General features: G+C 40.4%; 1 protein-coding gene across 2 annotated transcripts in view; it reads right to left on the bottom strand.

Moving 5' to 3' along the window:
* Nucleotides 1-20,836, bottom strand: part of GRID2 (glutamate ionotropic receptor delta type subunit 2) — a 1,026,718-nt gene that overhangs the window by 318,633 nt on the left and 687,249 nt on the right. For both annotated transcript variants that reach the window (XM_077814385.1, XM_077814386.1), the window contains one exon: nt 12,310-12,471. In XM_077814385.1, the coding sequence (XP_077670511.1) occupies nt 12,310-12,471 (162 nt within the window). The remainder of the gene's footprint in view (nt 1-12,309; nt 12,472-20,836) is intronic.

Below are 20,836 nucleotides of genomic sequence, written 5' to 3'. Positions count from 1 at the left end.
CTGAAAGTCCACTCAGTCCTATTTCTTGTTCAGCCAATCGCTAAGACAAGCAAGTTTGTTTTACATTTGCAGGAGATAATGCTGCCCACTTCTTGTTTACAATGTCACCTGACAGCGAGAACAGGTGTTCTCATGGCACTGTTGTAGCCAGTGTTGCACAATATTTACATCCCAGATGTGCTAAAGATTCACATGTCCCTTCATGCTTCTACCACCATTCCAGGGGACATGCGTCCATGCTGATGATGGGTTCTGTTCGATAATAATCCAAAGCAGTGTGGACCGACGCATGTCCACTTTCATCATCTGAGTCCAATGCCACCAGCAGATGATTGATTTTCTTTTTTGGTTGTTTGTGTTCTGTAGTTTCTGCATTACAGTGTTGCTCTTTTAAGTCTTCTGAAAGCACGCTCCACACCTCATCCCTCTCAGATTTTGGAAAGCCATTCAGATTCTAAAACACTGGGTCGAGTGCTGTAGCTATCAATAGAAATCTCACATTGGTACCTTCTTTGCGTTTTGTCAAATCTGCAGTGAAAGTGTTCTTAAAATGAACAACTTGTGCTGGGTCATCATCTGAGACTGCTATAACATGAAATATATGGGAGAATGCGAGTACTACAGCAGGAGACATACAATTCTCCCCCAAGGAGTTGTCACAAATTTAATTAACACATTTATTTTAACCAGCGTCATCTGCATGGAAGCATGTCCTCTGGAATGGTGGTCGAAGCATGAAGCAGCATATGAATGTTTAGCATATCTGGCAAGTAAAGACCTTGCAATGCCAGCTACAAAAGTGTCATACAAATGCATGTTCTCACTTTCTGGCGACACTATAAATAAGAAGAGGGCAGCATTATCTCCTGCAAACGTAAAACAAACTTGTTTGTCTTAGCGATTGACTGAACAAGAAGTGGGACTGAATGGACTCATAGGCTCTGAAGTTTTGCATTGTTTTGTTTCTGAGTGCAGTTATGTAACAAAAAAATCTACAATTGTAAGTTGCACTTTCACAATAAAGAGATTGCACTACAGTATTTGTATGAGGTGAATTGAAAAATACTATTTCTTTTATCATTTTTACAGTGCAAATATTTGTAATAAAATATACACTTTGATTTCAATTCTAACACAATACAATGTATATGAGAATGTAGAAAAACATCCACAATATTTAATAAATTTCAATTTGTATTGTATTTTTTAACACTGCAATTAAAACTGTCATTAATCACGATTAATTTTTTTCATCATGATTAATTTTTGAGTTAATCACGTGAATTAACTGTGATTAATCAACAGCCCTAGTCAAAACTATTTGGGGGAGGAGGCCAATTACCCTGCCTAGTTACCTTTCTCCAGCAAGTGAAGCCATTAGGTTTGTATTGTGGATTTTGTCCCTGCTGCACAGCATGGCAGAGGGTGCATGTAAAGGAACTGGTCATTTATAGGATTGCACTGGTTTAACAGCCTCCTTGATTTTCTCTATGTGAAGAGATTCCTCAAAGTTCTCTCTGTTTTACTGTGGTCATTAGGATAATAGCTAAGACAGTCAAATAAGTTTTTAATAACATTCAAATTATTTTAGGAAAGGGATTAATTTGAAACAAAAACAAACCAAATGAAAACATTACATTATGATCTACATTATAAAGCTACTGAGCTAGAAGATCCTGTTGCAAATGAGTGATGTCCTGACATGGTTAAAACTGTGAAGAACAACGGCTGTCAAGATTCAATAGTGCTTCAGCCATGTTCCTAAATCGTGCCTTCAATTTTGCACAGCTGTTGCAAGATTTGGGAACACTATTAAAACATGGCTTAGTCCCATTTACACTGGCAAGAACAAATGTTTTATATTGTTACTTAACACAACACTTCTACAGCACATGTGGGACCTTATGTGGAAAAGCCAGGTTGCCAATCCACTGTAAGATATTTATCTTCACTGTTGTTTCTTTTAAAAACATCCTCCTTTTTAAAGTGTGGGCATGCACACAAAAATGACTGTAAACATTACATCCTTGTGTTGCATATTTATTTTCCATCAATGTCTGCAGTATCACATTTGCTCAGTTTACAACTTCAAAACACTATATTTCTAACTGCCAGCAATGCAAGCTTAATCCACTATCTGAAAAAACAAACCGTGTCCCTTCTGCTTCATACATCATCACTAACAATAACAAATTCTGAATCAGAATTTAGAAGGCAAATCTGTAGATGATTCATGATGCAGAATAAAATACAGCTTTGCTCTTCCACAGATAGATGGGCTCTATGGTGCGAGGAGTGGTAAACACTTTTTTTTTAAAATCAGTAAACTAAACAAACGTGATTGGGAAGACATGAGGGTAGGGGTGGTGAAGAGCGCAGATACATGCCATAATATGGAGTCATTTTTCCTCAGTCATAATAATCACTATAATCCTACTTTAATTTATTCTGAGACTATTCAGGAAGATTAGTATTTTCTACCACTATCATTGTTTTATGTGACTGCTTTATTTTCTTCACATTCTAATGTCTTTATTGACAAATAAAATTAGTCAAGGCTTGAGTCCTTGAGATTATTTGCTTTTAAAGGAAAAAAAAAGACAAATTTAAAACTAATTGCCAGAGCTGGTAAAATGCATTCTGAATGAATGAATTACTTGATGAATTTAACTGTTTATTTTGTTCTAAAATATTTTGCAAACAGGGCATTATGTTTATGAATTATGACAGCTTCAGTATGATTTAACTGATGCACACTCCCTGTGTTAGCTCTCTATGAAGGTGTGAAAATTGTTTTTTCCTGTGTGAAATTCACAAACATTTATGCATTGAACATTTACAGACAATGGGGAAAAGGCAGCACAAATATGAAACAACCAAACACCTTTTTTGCATTCCCACCCAAGTATTTCTCCTGCTCCAATAATTGCAAACAGCAAGATTCTGCATTCATCTCAGAGGATTGCTACTATTTTCAACAAATGACACTGCAGGTAGAATTTTCTCTCGAGTCTATTACCACTTCCCCTGGTTCTGAATATTTTCTAAATATTGCACTGTGTGTCTTTTAAAGAGTCACAGATTTCTTGTCCTGGTTTCCCTCAAGGAATTTGAGCTAGATTCCATCAGAGTCTGAAATATTGTTAGATGGTGCCATTCCTTGATCTCCTATTTTTTAAAAATATTTTTCCCTCTGAAGAGTTTATATCAATTTCTTTGGCTATCGAACTTTTATCTAACTTTGGGCTCAATCATGAACCCATCTTGCCTGCCTATACATGAGAGTAGGAGTTATAACAAAGCCTCCTTATTCACATTACCCACATCGCCTATACAGAAGGGAGAGCAGCCTTCACTACTCCCCTTCCCATGCAGACAGGCAGGGTGTATGCACATCTTTGGCACTACCCTTCCATCCAATGCACCAACTAGTACAGCTGAGTCAACGCAAAGGGGGAAAACTGACCAGACTGTGACTCACACAGTCAGCGTCTGATTCCTGCTCTGGTTTGGGAACAGCATAGCTATCCTTTGCCTGGTTCTCAGACTGGATAGTAAAGCTATAAATTACAACTGGGTGGAAGGTGCAAGTTCCATTTTTTACAAACGATTTTGAAATTTGGCTTTGTTCTGAGCCAGAATGAAAACTAAACTTTTCAAAATGCTCCATGAAGGAAAATGCTGATTTTTGTGTGTGTTGAATGAAATGTTTTGCTTTAATAGAAGCTAAATGTTTCATTTTAATTCTGACATCTTAAACTTTGCATTATACAAAACAAAACAAAAAATCCAAAATAAATAGTCTCTTTAAACCAAAATCCATCTAAATGTTTTGTTCCAAAAATGTAGAAATGAGACTTCTTCCCCCGCACCATCCGGTTTCCTTCCAAAACAAAGTTCCAGCAAAACTGACCCAATTTTGTGAAGCATTCCGAGTTTGATGGAACTGCATATTCTGAGGGAATGTGGGTCTTCTGAAGTTTCTCCAACTAGCTCTAGTTACAATCCAGTCTTTTGTAAGAACCAAGTTCCATTGCTTCTTTTTAAATATTCACTTCTTCTGCCAGTTAACCAGTCTCTCCATTTCTTAGACGCTTGTTCCTTTCCCTGCCCTCTTCATCTTATATACCTAAAAAAACCCCAGATTTCCACTGCTTCTTGTTCTCCACCTTTCTCTCTCATCAGTCTTTCACACTTTGACAGGTTGCAGAGTAGCAGCCGTGTTAGTCTGTATTCACAAAAAAAAAAAGGAGTACTAGCGGCACTTTAGAGACTAACCAATTTATTTGAGCATAAGCTTTCGTGAGCTACAGCTCACTTCATCGGATGTATTCAGTGGAAACTACAGTGAGGAGATTTATATACACACAGAACATGAAAAAATGGGTGTTATCATACACATTGTAAGGAGAGTGATCACTTAAGATGAGCTATGACCAGCAGGAGAGCGGGGGTGGGGAGGGGGGGAGAAAACCTTTTGTAGTGATAATCACGGTGGGCCATTCCCAGCAGTTAATAGGAACGTCTGAGGAACAGTGGGATTCGGGGGTGGGGGGGAATAAACATGGAGAAATAGTTTTACTTTGTGTAATGACACATCCACTCCCAAGGATAGGTTCCTGGGTTAGTGGTTCTGTTGTGTGGTGTGTGGTTGCTGGTGAGTATTTGCTTCAGGTTGGGGGGCTGTCTGTAGGCAAGGACTGGCCTGTCTCCCAAGATTTGAGAGAATGATGGGTCGTACTTCAGGATAGGTTGTAGATCCTTGATGATGCATTGAAGAGGTTTTAGTTGGGGGCTGAAGGTGATGGCTAGTGGCGTTCTGTTATTATCTTTGTTGGGCCTGTCCTGTAGTAGGTGACGTCTGGCTCTGTCAATTTGTTTCTTCACTTCAGCAGGCTGGTACTGTAGTTGTAAGAGCCAATGCAGTTGTATTGTAGTGCTTGGCTGTAGACGATGGAACGTGTGGTGTGGTCTGGGTGAAAGCTGGAGGCATGTAGGTAGGAATAGTGGTCAGTAGGTTTCCGGTATAGGGTGGTGTTTATGTGACCATCGCTTATTAGCACCGTAGTGTCCAGGAAGTGGATCTCTTGTGTGGACTGGTCCAGGCTGAGGTTGATGGTGGGATGGAAATTGTTGAAATCATGGTGGAATGCCTCAAGGGCTTCTTTTCCAGAATAAATGGACACAAATCAGATGTCAAGAATCATAACATTCATAAACCAGTCGGAGAACACTTCAGTCCCTCTGGTCACTCGATTACAGACCTAAAGGTCGCAATATTACAACAAAAAGACTTCCAAAAAGACTTCCAAAATAGACTGCTGAATTGGAATTAATTTGCAAACTGGATACAATTAACTTAGGCTTGAATAGAGACTGGGAATGGATGTGTCATTACACAAAATAAAACTATTTCCCCATGTTTATTTCCACCCCCCTCCCCGACTCCCCACTGTTCCTCAGACGTTCCTGTTCACTGCTGGAAATGCCCCACCTTGATTATCACTACAAAAGGTTTTCTCCCCCCTCTCATCCCGCTCTCCTGCTGGTCATAGCTCATCTTAAGTGATCACTCTCCTTACAGTGTGTATGATAACACCCATTTTTTCATGTTCTGTGTGTGTATATAAATCTCCTCACTATATTTTCCACTGAATGCATCCGATGAAGTGAGTTGTAGCTCACGAAAGCTTATGCTCAAATAAATTGGTTAGTCTCTAAGGTGCCACTAGTACTCCTTTTCGTTTCACATTTTTACTGTTACCTTTCCTGTACTGCTCTATACTTGCTTTACCTCTTGCACGGGATTCTTGCTTTCAGTTTACTTCTGAAACATCAAGTTTATCTGACTCAAAATTTCTTTTTTAATTCTCAATTATATAAATCAAAGTAGTCCCACAGATTTCAATGGTCAGGTCACATACATTGAGGTGTTTTACCTAGATGCAAAGATTTTCCTTAGTCTGACTCTACAGCCATCTTGGTCCAGCTTGAATGGTTAGGTGAAACCCAGATAGAGAGGAAGAAATCAGCTGTGTGGAAAATCTCAGGCTTTTCTTTTGCCTACTCTAGGCAAGCAAAGGGCAGGTCATCACCCCCACCTGTGTGCCATGTTACATGTGCTGTTTCTACACAGTACTGGGCTAGTTATCAGATTGGCCCTGGAAGGAGGGAGAACTTTTCTCTGACTCAGTCCCCCTACTGATCTCAGAATGGTGATCCTTCCTTTTCCTCACTAAAGCACTTTTTGTCAAAGTCTGCTTCTCTCACAACTCAGCTCAAAGGGCCTGCAATTGGCTGTATGAGCGCCTGGCCATGTGGGCATTTCTGGCACAGATGCTCCTGCAATATTAGGCCATGCTACACTCCTGTTTGGGCTTGCCTGATGCCTATCAGATTGAAAGCCACAGGGCAGTTTATGCTTCACGTGTGTTATGAATGGAGCAGCATACCCGTGTGTTGCTTGAAATCCTTCTCAAGCTTCTGAGTCCTGTTCCATTTGTTCCCTTGTTCAGGCCTTTCTCTTAGCCAGGGAAGAGTATGGATATTCCACTTCTTGGAGTTAGAAAGAACTAAGATATGGCAGCCCAACAAGCTCATTAGTAGGTTCTTTATCAGGCCCCGTAAAGGCAATGCAAAGACTGTAGGGAATGACATCAACAAGGTCTGAAGGTACTTTTGCCATTTACTGTCAGGGAGGAACTTTATCCAAGCATAAGGCCTGGCAGCGCAAATCAAAGCAGGCAAGCAGGCATTTACATTCACAGACCTAGGTGCATGTTGTTTATATACCTTGAGCCCATTATTCCAAAACACTACCCAATATCTTGTGAATAGCTGTTACAGAATGTGCAATGCATCTGCTCTCTAAAGCCCCACATTTATTTTAAAGTCACAATAAGCATCTAGTTATGGTATGAAAAACTGCATGTTTAGAATACTCAGCTAATAGAGGAGTACTAAAAATTGATAACCTCAATTTCTTTTATATGAATACTTACATTTAAATAGCCAAATGGATTTTTGTGAAGGAAAAACAAATATTTAGCTGTGGGACCCAGACATTATATAAGAAGTTTTACTCTTGGACAAATGGTTATGGCAGAGCTGTGAACGGGGATTCATATGTCAAAGGCTGGCAGAACCGTAGCTATAGCAGTTACAGAGGAAATACTATTACACAATAGCTTTGTCTCAGTCCCAAATCAGTCCAATTTGCACTGTGGAGACTGTGGTTTTCTGCAGCCTAAGAGAGGTTAGAAACGGAATGAAAAGCATTGAAAAGCAAAAGCCCAGTAGTAGTGATTTCAAATCAGAAATCAGATTAGAAATGACAAGAAATCCACGCCTAAGCACACCCATCCTTATCAGATTCAACTGCAACAGATTGGCAGGGAGCAGAATCTGCTTTTTTCCACGGGTTTGTTTACTTTCACTGGAAGCTAAGTGTAATAGCTAACCATTCGGTGCCATTTTTCCCAATGCAGAATTAACCTGCATATGGGAGTGGAAAATCTGAGTTTTAGTTCACAGAGTTATCTGTATATTCCCTCATGGCAGGAGGGATAGGGTTTTCTCTTTGGTTCACCGCCAAAACCCACGGAACTTGGGGGAATCTCCTATATTCAAGGAGAATGTAGATGGAGAGCCTTGGCCTCCACACTGCCAACGCTCCTACCACATAGACCCACAATTTTGGGTTGGGAAAAATTCACCTGAGCAGGGCAAGTCTCTCTCACATTCCCAGGTGCCTCCAAGCCCCAAGCCCATCTCTGGGCTTTTAGCTACAGTAGGTGAAGTTCAGTAGGTGGACCATGTCCCCTAGTAGCATTACACTTACTTGCAAATCATTTTAAAAAGAAAACTTCAGTAGGTCTCCTTTGCAATTTTCTTCCTTCTCATTGCATCTACCCATTTTTATTTCCTTTAACGATATGACAGAAAACATTCCCTTCCTTTTTTAATCCTGTTTTCCTCTCACAGTTATTTTTCCTGTAGTGTGTCATATTTTTCCCTCTCTCCCTCCCTTCTATACAGTGCTGTTTGAGGAACTCACCTCTCCTTCAAACTCACTGCTCTCTTCTGGGGTTCCCCAGCTCTCTCTTTGCTCCCTTCCCACATACTCTTACTCATTGTCCTCCCCACCTAACCCATTATTCAGATTCTCTTTTCTTCATTTTCACACACACAAACCCTGCCCACCAGACATAGCCTCTGCCCCTTTCCAGATACGCACAAGCATTTCTACTCTGACACACATTGCCATACATGCACCAATGCTCTCAGACAACCCCGCCCTTTCTCAGAAACACCCTAGTCACTGCTCCCTCCCTTTTGGGAAATGGGCAGAAGGAGACTAAGAGGGGGTCTTTTTCCTGTCCTAGAGCAGAATGTCTCCCGGCTAATACACTCATCAGGGCTCAACTCACTCTGCCTTATCTAGTCTCAGACAAGGCAGAGCCAGCTAAATCCTAAGCATTTGCTCAACACTGGGCTGCGCTTCGCTGAAGGGGACCGAGGAGAGAGATCTTCAGCGGGGAGGAGAACATCGGGAGTGCGATTGGATCTTCGATGTTCAGTGATGGCAGGGCAAGGGATGAGGGAGGGAAAAAGGCAGAGCACGCGGACCAAATCGGAAGCAGATGAAGGAATCCTCAATAGGGAAAGGGTGTCTGTTTTTAAAAAGTTTTCTGCCACTTCCATCAGTTCTGCCACTTTTGATGTAGACATGGTCTGCCTATGGTAGCAACAGTCATGTCTGGCCTGCATTCTACCAAAACTACAAAGTAGGGATCCTGCAAGACTCCTACGAAGGGGCTTTGTGTGTTCAAAGGAAAAGGGAAGCATAGCATAAAGAGAGAAAGCCACCTCTCCATGCAATTCCAGCACTGGCCCATGAACGTAGGCTCCTGTTCATGTGTGGAAGTGGAGGGCTACATACACATGGGAGCCTGTGCATTTGGATTGGATTTCAGCTTTGGAACAACTGTAGCCTTTTGCTCTTGAAGAATCCTCTTCTGTCAACACAGTACAGTACAAACAATACTCAGAGGTGCTTTCAGTTTATAAACTTTGGCTTCTCACCAAAGCCAATTTTTGCAATCGGGGCCAGGAGAGACAAAGGCAAGGAACTCAACCTTTGGCTAGGGCTGCACATTTCAGGAATTACCACACCTTCTGTTAATTCACGAGTGGTCTAACCCACATCCCTTACAGAGTGTTTTAATTTGCTCCTGCCTTCTCAAAGACTTTCATATTTCCTTTGATTGGTCATTTCTCTTCATATTTCAAGGAGAATCGCTTCACAGATTAATCTTCACACAGTGTAGGTCTTGTGTGAAAGGTCATGGGAGGACTTTGTTTTATTAATCATCCTGTTATAAAAGGCAGGAAATGGAAAAAGACAAACTGGAAATGTTAGTGAGGATGACATGGCAAAGAATTTAATAAACGCTGCAGCATTTGAAAGCAAAAAGCTGACAGTGTGGTAAGAAACAGCAAAAATGATGCTCATGCAGGAGAATTGGAATGGTCCGTGTCACAAGCAAGCTAAGAAAAAAAATAGAAATGCAGTCAGCCGTCTCTCTCAAGGCTGTGTATCCCTAGACTCAGTTTAGAGAATGTGACACGGCTGGTTATATTTGTCTGAAATGTCCCATTCAGATAACAAGTGTTAATCCTGATGGGAAAAGGTAAAGTGTGATTGTTGGCTGAGTGACCCACTCAGGTATGAGTAAGTAAATGGAAGTAGCCCTCAGAGAGAAGGGTGCGTGCTAGGATTTAGCAAAGACAGTTCCCGAGGAAGGAGACCCTAGAAACAAGCAAGACTGAGAAGGTGTAGTGTTAAGATAAAATAAACATAGGAGCAGCCAAATCTACTTGATGGATTTCTCTGGTAACTTAAGTACCATTGTAAAAGCACTTAAGCTACTTCCTGCCCCCTGGTATAAAAGGCATGGCGTAGGTGTCCCTACATGCTGGTGAACTCCAGATACCAGAATGGGTGTCAGTATCATACAAACTGGGCCTGAGGCTACTTTGCTTTACACCAGGATTAGTGCAGATTGGCCCCAGGATTGGGAACAGCATGAAGCTGGTTGAAAGAAGCCATTTTAGTGATCAATGGCTCCATGTCTAGTTGGCAGCCGGTATCAAGTGGAGTGCCCCAAGGGTCGGTTCTGGGGCCGGTTTTGTTCAATATCTTCATAAATGATCTGGAGGATGGTGTGGATTGCACTCTCAGCAAATTTGCGGATGATACTAAACTGGGAGGAGTGGTAGATACGCTGGAGGGGAGGGATAGGATACAGAAGGACCTAGACAAATTGGAGGATTGGGCCAAAAGAAATCTGATGAGGTTCAATAAGGATAAGTGCAGGGTCCTGCACTTAGGATGGAAGAATCCAATGCACCGCTACAGACTAGGGACCGAATGGCTAGGCAGCAGTTCTGCGGAAAAGGACCTGGGGTGACAGTGGACGAGAAGCTGGATATGAGTCAGCAGTGTGCCCTTGTTGCCAAGAAGGCAAATGGCATTTTGGGATGTATAAGTAGGGGCATAGCGAGCAGATCGAGGAACGTGATCGTTCCCCTCTATTCGACATTGGTGAGGCCTCATCTGGAGTACTATGTCCAGTTTTGGGCCCCACACTACAAGAAGGATGTGGATAAATTGGAGAGAGTCCAGCGAAGGGCAACAAAAATGATTAGGGGTCTAGAACACATGACTTATGAGGAGAGGCTGAGGGAGCTGGGATTGTTTAGCCTGCAGAAGAGAAGAATGAGGGGGGATTTGATAGCTGCTTTCAACTACCTGAAAGGGGGTTCCAAAGAGGATGGCTCTAGATTGTTCTCAACGGTAGCAGATGACAGAACGAGGAGTAATGGTTTCAAGTTGCAGTGGGGGAGGTTTAGATTGGATATTAGGAAAAACTTTTTCACTAAGAGGGTGGTGAAACACTGGAATGCATTACCTAGGGAGGTGGTGGAATCTCCTTCCTTAGAGGTTTTTAAGGTCAGGCTTGACAAAGCCCTGGCTGGGATGATTTAACTGGGAATTGGTCCTGCTTCGAGCAGGGGGTTGGACTAGATGACCTTCAGGGGTCAACCCTTCCAACCCTGATATTCTATGATTCTATGATTCTATGATCTTTGTTGTCGCCAAGTATACCCTGCTCTGGTAGGGCTTAGGAGCTGGCCCAAAACAGCTGCCTCTTGTTACTTTAAAAAGTTTTATGTTTTCTATGTTAACTGACTTTTGAAAAAAAGACACTTTAATTCTTCTTAAAATAAGATTAAACGATTTTGTAATTTTTGAAAATCACTGTAGTTTTCCTTCATTAATACAATATATGAAGTGCCAGCACTGTGTAAATATACACTGCATGTACATCATTACCGGAAAAATATTGACAAATTGGAAGGATTTCAAACAAGAGATATTAATATGATTATGAATCCGGCTGCACTGACTTATGAGGAAAGATTAAACAGACAAAATATGTACTTCTTGGCTTGGTGCTAACCAGGGAATGCCATGGTGATAGTCTACAAATATTTGAAAGGTATAAACAACAAAAAAGGAAAGGGACAACTAGGAATAATTGTATAACATTAAATGCCAGAAAATTAGACTGAGTATCAAGAAAAGGTTTCTTGACCCTGAGTATAATTAGGATATGAAATAACATTCCAAGAGAAACAGTGGAAGCTGGACAAAGCAGCTTCCTTGGGAAACAAAGCTGGACAAAGCAATATAAATTATACCATAGAGAACAATCCTGTACTGGCAGGGTATAGACTAGATGACTTAATAGGGTTTTTCTGGCTCTGATTTGTATGATTCTATTACATTATGCCTGCAGAATTTTAATAATGAATTGCACAGAATATTAGCTGGATGCAATTGTTCCAACCTTTTTTTTTTTAAAAAAAACCTGTTTTACTGACGAAGGAAGAACTGTAATTCTAATATCAATTATCCTAGAAAAATTGGTCTGTGTTTTTTTTACCTTCCTACCTCCTGGGCATAATAATAATGTGATTTTTTTTTGTGCTTGAAATACCCCTGGGTCTGATATTCAGCAACCATAATATTTTTTTTTTCAAATATGCCCATTACAAAATAACAAAACAAAACAAAAAAATCTTTAAGGAGAGTTTTCCATTAGAATTTTTTTTGTCATTGCACTAATGCTATTGCTTTTGGAAAGACACTGCTGCGAGCAAAAATAGAGCACCTTTCATCAAATGGGATTTATTCCTTGCTGGAATAGAACCTAAAGAGAATGAAATATAGGAGGAAGGTACCTTCTTGATGGTATCCAGCATGGATCGCCCTCCTTGCCAAGGTTTGGAATTCTTTCTGATACAAGTCAGGCTAGCCATGCTATGCCACTTCCGGTCCTCCAGCTTCTTATGAAAAGCATTAGCCAACAAAAGCACAGTGTCATATATGTAGAGGTTTGAAATCTGTAAAGAGATTAGAGATTGATTATTAGCAGTTAGTGAACACATGCTGGCAGACAAAAACAGAATTCATAATCTGTTTTCCTCAGCTGTTTGTTACCCACCCTGTCAATAACTACATGATTTGCTTCATATTAAACAGTTTTAAAAAAACCTGTTAAAATAACCATGCCTTAGCTATGCTATCATCAACAATTTAGGGCCCTGATCCTGCAATGAGAGTCACACGGACTACCTCCACTCCTACGTGAGGCACCAGGGGCCCCATTACCTGCACAGATCCAGCTGCAGGATTGGGGCCTAAATTATTATCAGTTTCTCCTGTTTCTAGTCAATTTCTAAACAATTTCATTATCTGGGTCTCAAGCACTAGTATATTTTGCAATGTCTGGGCTTCCCACGTGGTAGGTGGACTTATGCGTAAATGTATAAGGGTCAGCCAGCTCCAGGGCACCTGATGGTGGCTTAGGGTAGCTCTGCAGCACCATGCCTCAAATTTTTCCAAAATCTTTCAACAACAGAACTCAGTGGTATCTCTCCCTAATAATCCAAAACAGAGTCTTCACTCCAGTCTCCAGCTAGACCCAGCCCCACCTCCAGGAGGGTTTGTTCTCTTGCTCTGTATCCCGCCCCCACAACCAGGGTTTCTTGCCTGCAGTCTGGCCTCTCCAAGGGTCTACAACTCCTCTCCAGCCCCATACACACGTTTCTTCGCTTAGCTCTTCCCCAGAAGTCCTGATTGAGTCACATGACCTCCATCTTGCCCACCTGGGGAGGCAAGCTAATTATGTCACAGATGGGATGGGTTTTTCTCACTTTGTGACACTCAACAACTGGAATTTATTTTTTTCCCCAAAAGCTTTTTACCAAACCAGCATTTTGAGGCAAATATGGCCTGTTAATGGCCCACATTTTCTTCTTCATTTTGTGAATCATTGTGGCATTTATCATGTAATTTTAGGATTTTCAATCAATCAGTCAGTGTATTTCTCAGTACGCTCAGTTCAGGTAACTGAAATGGGGAACACGAAATGAGAGAGTGAGATGTTCTAGTCCCTATTATGAAACTCTCTGCATATGGAACTCTCAGTGAAGCCAGGATTTGCAAAACACTCACTTGTGCTCACTTCTGTTTGATTACTTTATCATATTTAAAATAGAAATTCTGAAATTTTTAGTAACTTAGCGTCGGCACTAGATGCTCCCTATGCTTCAGTGAAAAAATGTCAGTGCCTAGTGAGGCTATTTCAGCATTGTAAGAATTCCATAATGGTAATATATTAACATATTAAATGTACATATAAGGTCTGTTTCTGCAATGCAATGAGTGCCTTTGCTTTCCATTAACGTCTATGGAAGCTGAGGGCTCTTAGTGCCTAACACCATTAAACTCTTATACTATATATATATATTTATGCCCAGAAGTTTAAGTGCAGCATCCAGCAGAGGATATCGAAGCTCCACAGAAGAAACAGAAATAACCTGCCTCCCCCTCTTCCGGTTATCACGATTTACTTTTTTATATATTTATTTATTAAATGCATATTCGCAAGTTCAGTCAGACATTAATGATAAGATATAATTCAGTATGAAGTAATAAAGAAACAGAATTCACAAGCTCTTCTGAAACAAAAAATTTACACAATGGCTTTTTGCAGTCATCTCTGTCCTAAGATGGCAGGGGCAGGTGTCCTGCTGATGCTATCATAAAGAGACATCATTAACTGCATCTGACAACATGGTGCTCAGAAGCAATATTAAGTTAGAAAACTGAATCATATCAAGGACATTTGAGAACACTCTTTTCAGATCATCTATCAGTCACTTAAAGTTCATGGGCCTGTGGCTGTCTAGGGGAAATTCAGGGTTTCCTGAGCTACACCAGAAGGGGTTCTGGACACAGTTGCCAACTTTCACATGATAAATAAGCACCCCAACTTTCACAATAAGCCAAAAATCAAGCTAATCCCATTTCAAAACAAGCCCAAAACAAGCCAATCCCTAAGAACCCCAACACTATGTGACTAGATCTCCCGGTGTGCAGTCTGGGACTGTGGTGGGCCCACTATGCACCCCAGACTCTCTTTCCCCCCTTGCCTCTTCTTGCCAGGAGCTGATCAAAAAAAGAAGCAACAAGCTACCAGCCAAACATGCAACAAGCCAAAAACTAGCCAACAAGCAACTCACAAGCAATTAAGCCAAAAACAAGCCCAATTTCGGGGAGGGGGGTTCCGTGGATTTGGCATGTCTGGTTCTGAAGTATTCCTGGTATCTGAAAACTAATTAGACAGTGGCTATTAGCTATTTGATGCAGGATTGGTTTTTGTTTCAATGCTGCTAAGATCAATTTCTCAGCACTGCTTGCATTCGTAAGAGGTGGTGGCCCCAAAGATAAAAAAATGAAGATTTACAGTACTCAGCTGTCCCTAAAGATCTTAGCAGATGAGGGAGACCTAAAAATGAGATGGATAATGAGGTGGAGGTTCAGGCTGCTGGGGACTCCTTTATTTTGTGGCAGAAAACATCGTAAAGCTAGGGAAGTCTTGTAGCCAGTTAAAAAGAAGGGCCAGTTAGGAAGGAAGGAGTTCCTGAAGAGGCTGATTCAGATATTCAAGGGTCCAAATAGCATCTGAAAATTATGACACTCCAAATATGACTTTTTGCCCATCCTACGAATAAATTGTATAAAGGCAGCATATGCATTGTGCAGGCTCCAACTTGCAGTGGCTTATACTGGCTCTGACTCTTCCATAGGCTGATCCCCATAGATTTCTACACAAGCCTTTTGCTACTTACTCTCACCTCTCCCAGGAATCCAAGGAAGGCTTCCTCTGCCTCTTTCCTTTACCAGGAGTTCCAAGCACTTGCTGCTTTCTTTGCCTCCCAAATTTCCACAGCAAGTTCTAGTCTGCCTTTTTCCATAAACCTTCTAAGATTCTTCATTACCACTACAAACGCAACATTAATAGCTACTCAGAGAACTTCTGACTCTCCCATGTTTTTTTTTTTCCTCAATCATTCCATGTTTTGGAAGGTTTCTTTTCACCATTAAACCAACTTCCCCTACAACTCTGCTGGTTCTGAACGTTTCTCTTTTAGAATTCAGAGGTCTAACATGAATAAGGTTGCTTGTTTCCTTTTTAACTCAGAGGTTAGACATCACACCTGTGAATGACAAGATTAGAGACACGGATGACTAAATCCTCCTGTGTTGTAAATCAGTGTCACTCCAAGGCTGTGCTAGTTTACACCAGCTGAGCATCCAGCCCAGACTAGATAACAGTATACTCTTTCAATAACTTAGATCACCTACTATTGCACTATCCAGAACTTCAAGGGTTGATGTATTTCAACTAAAGTCTTATTTCCTCAAAGAAGTTTGCCCCACATTAACTTGCAGCTCGGGGAAATCGAAGAATGGGAAATAAATTATCTCCTGCTATAATAATATAGATGCCTGGGCTGAAAAAAACCTCTAGGGAGGAAAGACAATAAGGTCACCAATAAGACCAAATTAGTACATAAAGGCTACAAATCCCAAGTTGTCATTTCCCAACAAGATGACATTTTTTAATGTAATTTCTGTAACTTAATATCATGGGACTAGGAAATCTTTTGTCACAGTTCACACAGCGGAATACACGTATTAATTTAGGAGCAATTTAGCTGTGTTTACATCAAGTGTTAATAGGACACAAGTGTACAGGGTTCAGCAGGCATTGGCAATTTTTTAGTCCTTTACCAATATTTTAGCTCAGCATTTATGGCATCATTGGTCTCTGATAATACAATATTAAATGCACTAGACTTAATTTCTGTTTCTGCAAAATCCTATCCCCTCTTGGAAGTGTGTTGCATGAATCATAGTCCCGGTATGCATGACAGGGAGGCAATTTAAAGATTGTTCTGTATATTTATGGCTCTGCAACATAACTGTAACAAGATGTTTCATGCACTGTGTATCTTAGTTGTTGATATTCTGCTTATTCCAAATCTCCTCAAACTTAGTAGTCTTTTGCAGAGGTGGACAGCCATTGGAATTAAGCAGCAGCACATAATTAGATGATCTCCTGCCTGCCAAGAATGCGAAATGAAGATGTCTGGTAACCACATAAAATTCCAGGAGAAAGAAAGAAAGTTAATACAAGCAGTCTTGTTCTGTTCAGATAGCATAATTCTGAGGACAATTGCAAACTATTCAACTGAACTAGAGGAGCACAATAATATCTAATTTCATACAATTACCTAACACCCTAAAGACCTGATTCCAATCCCATTTAAATGACAGTTTGGTACAATGCATATTTCACAGAGCAGAGACTGGACTCAAAAAATTATGTAACCATGGTTATATTTTAGGTATGTTCTTCTGGTTAAGACACTGCACTGGAATTGGGACTCAGGAAAACTGGGTGAAATGTCCTGCTCTACCATAGACTTCTTGCGTGATGTTGGGGTACGCTGCTTAATCCAGCTGTACCTAAATTCCCCCTTCCATCAACCATGGATACCAACATTTTTTCTCTTCCACCCCTTTCAGAATGCGTGCTCTACCAAGCAGCAACTGTCCCTTACTACGTGTCTGTGAAGTTTTGGTTTGGGCCCACAGGTGCTTATGCAATAGCAATAAAAATAATAATTTCCTGCAGCTACTTTTATCATAATTATCATTGACCTGCACATTTCAACCATAATTACGTGCAGAATAAACCTTATTTAACTCTGATGACATGTTGATTTTTTAATCATGCAAAGCAACCAAGAAATCATTACCACAAACATTACACTCATCCAGTACGTGGAATAGGGACAATTTTGTTTTTAATGCCCTCCCTTGTAAATGTAAATAATTTCGTATTCCATTTCCCATTTTCAGCCAGAGTCATCCTTTTCTTTCTGTGTTAACACAACATTTGTTGAAGAAATCTTTTTAATAGCTCTGCACATGGGCTTAATTCTCATATTCCTTTTTACAAATATTTTACCTTTTTTCCCCCTCTAGGCATCTGCGATACAGTACAAATTCAAAAAAAGTATTTAAATAAAATTGGACCTAATATTCCAGAAAAAAAAAACCCAAACAGCTTCTTTAAGGAAAAGCAAAAGAAAATGGGTAAGAAATAAGCTGTGAAAATCAACCACTGAAAATCTGATCACATCCAGCCACACCTTAAATCCCTTCTCCAGGGCTTCCAGGTCCAATTCAAGATGCCATCTGCACAACCACCTCTTTGCTCTTGGTTCTTTTCACGCCATGCATGTCCCCCTTGCTGCATCCAAAAATGTCTAACCACTACTTTTGTTTCTTTTTTCCATTCTTGCCTCTCTACTTTGTTTCATATAGCCCCTTCCACCTGGGATCCCTTTCTGACACACACTGTCTTGCATCTACCCTGGTCTCCTTCACCCTCCATGTCTTCTTCTAAACCTACAAGCCTTAGTTATCCCTAAAAAAACAAGGTCCCAGATGTAATGAAAACAAGGTCCCAGATGAAAAATAAAATAAATCTTGGAACCTATATGATATACACAATAGCAACTGAATCTACCTACCATATGATCTCACTGCTGTCACCTGACTAAAACTAGCTCTAATGAGGAAAATAAACCAAATATAACAAAATATTCCCACTCAATTTATCTGCCCCCATGTTTTTCTTTAAGTCACAGCTGCATGTTTTGCATATTGAAAACATGTTTTTATTACTGCCAGCAGCCTAGCACAGAAAATACAGCTATAGATGAGCCAAGCTGATTTTATTTTGCCTCCTCATGTACCACCAATAAAACTGTCAGCTAAGTTCTGATTCCAGAATCTTTATATATTGTTGATGGTGATGTAAAGGGCACAAAGAACCCAGCTTTGTTTTTCATATCCCAGGGTAAACGTGCAGTGCTAGCAGTTACAATAATCTTCCCTCCCTCCTTGTAAATTGGAAATATTTGATATGGGAGTGCTTTAGAGAAAATAAATAATTCCATCCCTTCCATTCCCAGAACACATTTCTGACTAGTCATACTTTGATGGCATAGAAAAAGGTTAGAGTGTTTTAAACGTATAAAGGATTCTGTGTTCCTATAAACATTACTTTGTACTATTGTAGGGCAGTACAAAAGGGCAGTGGACAAGCCCTGTAGTTGTCTTTAGCCTGTGCAACATGGGAAGTCACTTGGTATACCATCTTCACATATCTGATTCTCCGTATAATTTGTAATACTGTCATAATTTTATCCAAAATTGTCTTAATGTGTGTGTGTGTATATATATATACATATATACACACACACACACACACACAATGCACATTCACCCCGGGAAAATATCAGAAACAACATTTTGAAATATCAAAATCCTCTACAAAATGGAATTACTTTTTTCCTTACAGCTCTAGTTAATACTTCTATTCTTGTCTGCAGTGCTGTTGGAGTTATGTTGGTTCCAGGATGTTAGAGAGACAAGATGGGTGAGGTATGGACCACTTCTATTAGTGAAAGAGACAAGCCCTCTGTATAAGCTTAAAAGCTTGTCCCAACCAGCAGAAGTTGGTCTTATAAAATACATTACCGCACCCATCTTGTCACTCCTATTCTTGAAAGATGTGCTGTGATCATGACCTCAGTTTCACATTTCACCCGAAAGACATCAACAGTACCTCCTAAAACCATCCTGCTGAAGTGGATCTGTGCAATCGAGTTAACATCTCTTCCTGTTGAACCTAAGTTGTTTCCAGAGATCTTCTATCCACATATTAGCACTACCCAACCCTGCTTAACTTCTAAAAGTATCATGCAGAGGGAGCTATGACTACAGGTATTTCTTTTAACAAATAAATTGCTTATTGGCTGCTTCGCTTTCGATTTTACACCTCTCACACCTCTCACAGTTCCTCAGAAAAGTAGCGTCTGGAGTCATAGATCTCAAATCCAGGCCTCTGGGACTGCCTCGGGAACCTTACCTTCCCACAAATATATGCAAGCTGAATGGAAACTTTTTAAAAACACCATAATAGAGGCTCAAACTATATGTATACCCCAAATAAAAAACAACAATAATAAAAAAAAACAGTAAGGAACCAAATAAACAAAAAAAACCCCAAACAAACCCAAAAACGGGGGAAGGGCCTCAATGACTAAACAACAGAGTAAAAGATTAGTATAATCGGGCAGGCAAAAAAGAATTTGAAGACCAACTAGCAAAAGACATGAAAACGAACAGCAATTTTGTTAAGCACATCAGAAGCAGAAAGCCTGCCAAACAATCAGTGGAGCCACTGGACGATTGAGGTACTAAAGGCACACTCAAGGAAGACAGGGCCGTTGTGGAGAAGCCAAATGAATTCTTTGCATCAGTCTTCACTGCAGAGGATGTGAGGGAGAATCCCACACCTGAGCCACTTTTAGGTGACAAATCTGAGGAACTTGTCTCAGAGTGAGGTGTCAGTAGAGAAGTTTTTGGAAGTAATTGATAAATTAAACAGCGATAGGTCTTCAGGACCAGATTCACCCAAGAGTTGTGAAGGAACTCAAATATGAAATTGCAGAACTACTAACTATGGTCTGTAACCTATCACTTAAAACAGCTTCTATACCAGAGAACTTGCACATAGCTAATGTAAAGCCAATTTTTAAAAAAGGCTCCAGAGGTGATCCTGGCAATAACAGGCCAGTAAGTCTAACTTCGGTACCAGGCAAGTTGGTTGAAACTACAGTAAAGAACAGAATTATCAGACACATAAATGAAGAAATGAACAAAATAAGAGTCAACACGGCTTTTGTAAAGGGAAGTCATGCCTCACCAATCTCTTAGAATTCTTGGAGGGGGTCACCAAACACGTGGACAAGGGTGATCCAGAGGATATAGTGTACGGTGACTTTCAGAAAGCTTTTGACAAGGTCCCTCACCAAAGGCTCTTAAGCAAAGTAAGCAGTCATGGGATAAGAGGGAAGGTTCTCTCATGGTAACTGGTTAAAAGACAGGAAACAAAGGGTAGGAATAAATGGTTTATTTTCACAGTGGAGAGAGGTAAATAGTGGTGTCTCCCAGGGGTCTGTACTGAGAATAGTGCTGTTCAACGTATTCCATAAATGATCCGGAAAAAAGGCAAACAATGAGGTGGCAAAATTTGCAGATGATACAAAATTACAGAAGATAGTTAAGTCCAAAGCAGACTGGGAAGAGTTACAAAGGGATCTCACAAAACTGGGTGACTGGGTAACAAAATGGCAAATGAAATTCAATACTGATAAATTCAAAGTAATGCACATTGGAAAACATAATCCCTAAAATACATGCATTATGGAGTCACCGTGGATAGTTCTCTGAAAACATCTGTTCAATGTGCAGGAGCAATCAAAAAAGCTAACAATG

The sequence above is a fragment of the Eretmochelys imbricata genome, chromosome 4, assembly GCF_965152235.1.
Source record: "Eretmochelys imbricata isolate rEreImb1 chromosome 4, rEreImb1.hap1, whole genome shotgun sequence".
NCBI classification, from domain to species: domain Eukaryota; kingdom Metazoa; phylum Chordata; order Testudines; family Cheloniidae; genus Eretmochelys; species Eretmochelys imbricata.
Note: the sequence above shows the minus strand (reverse complement) of the source record. Positions and strands in the feature narration are given on the sequence as shown.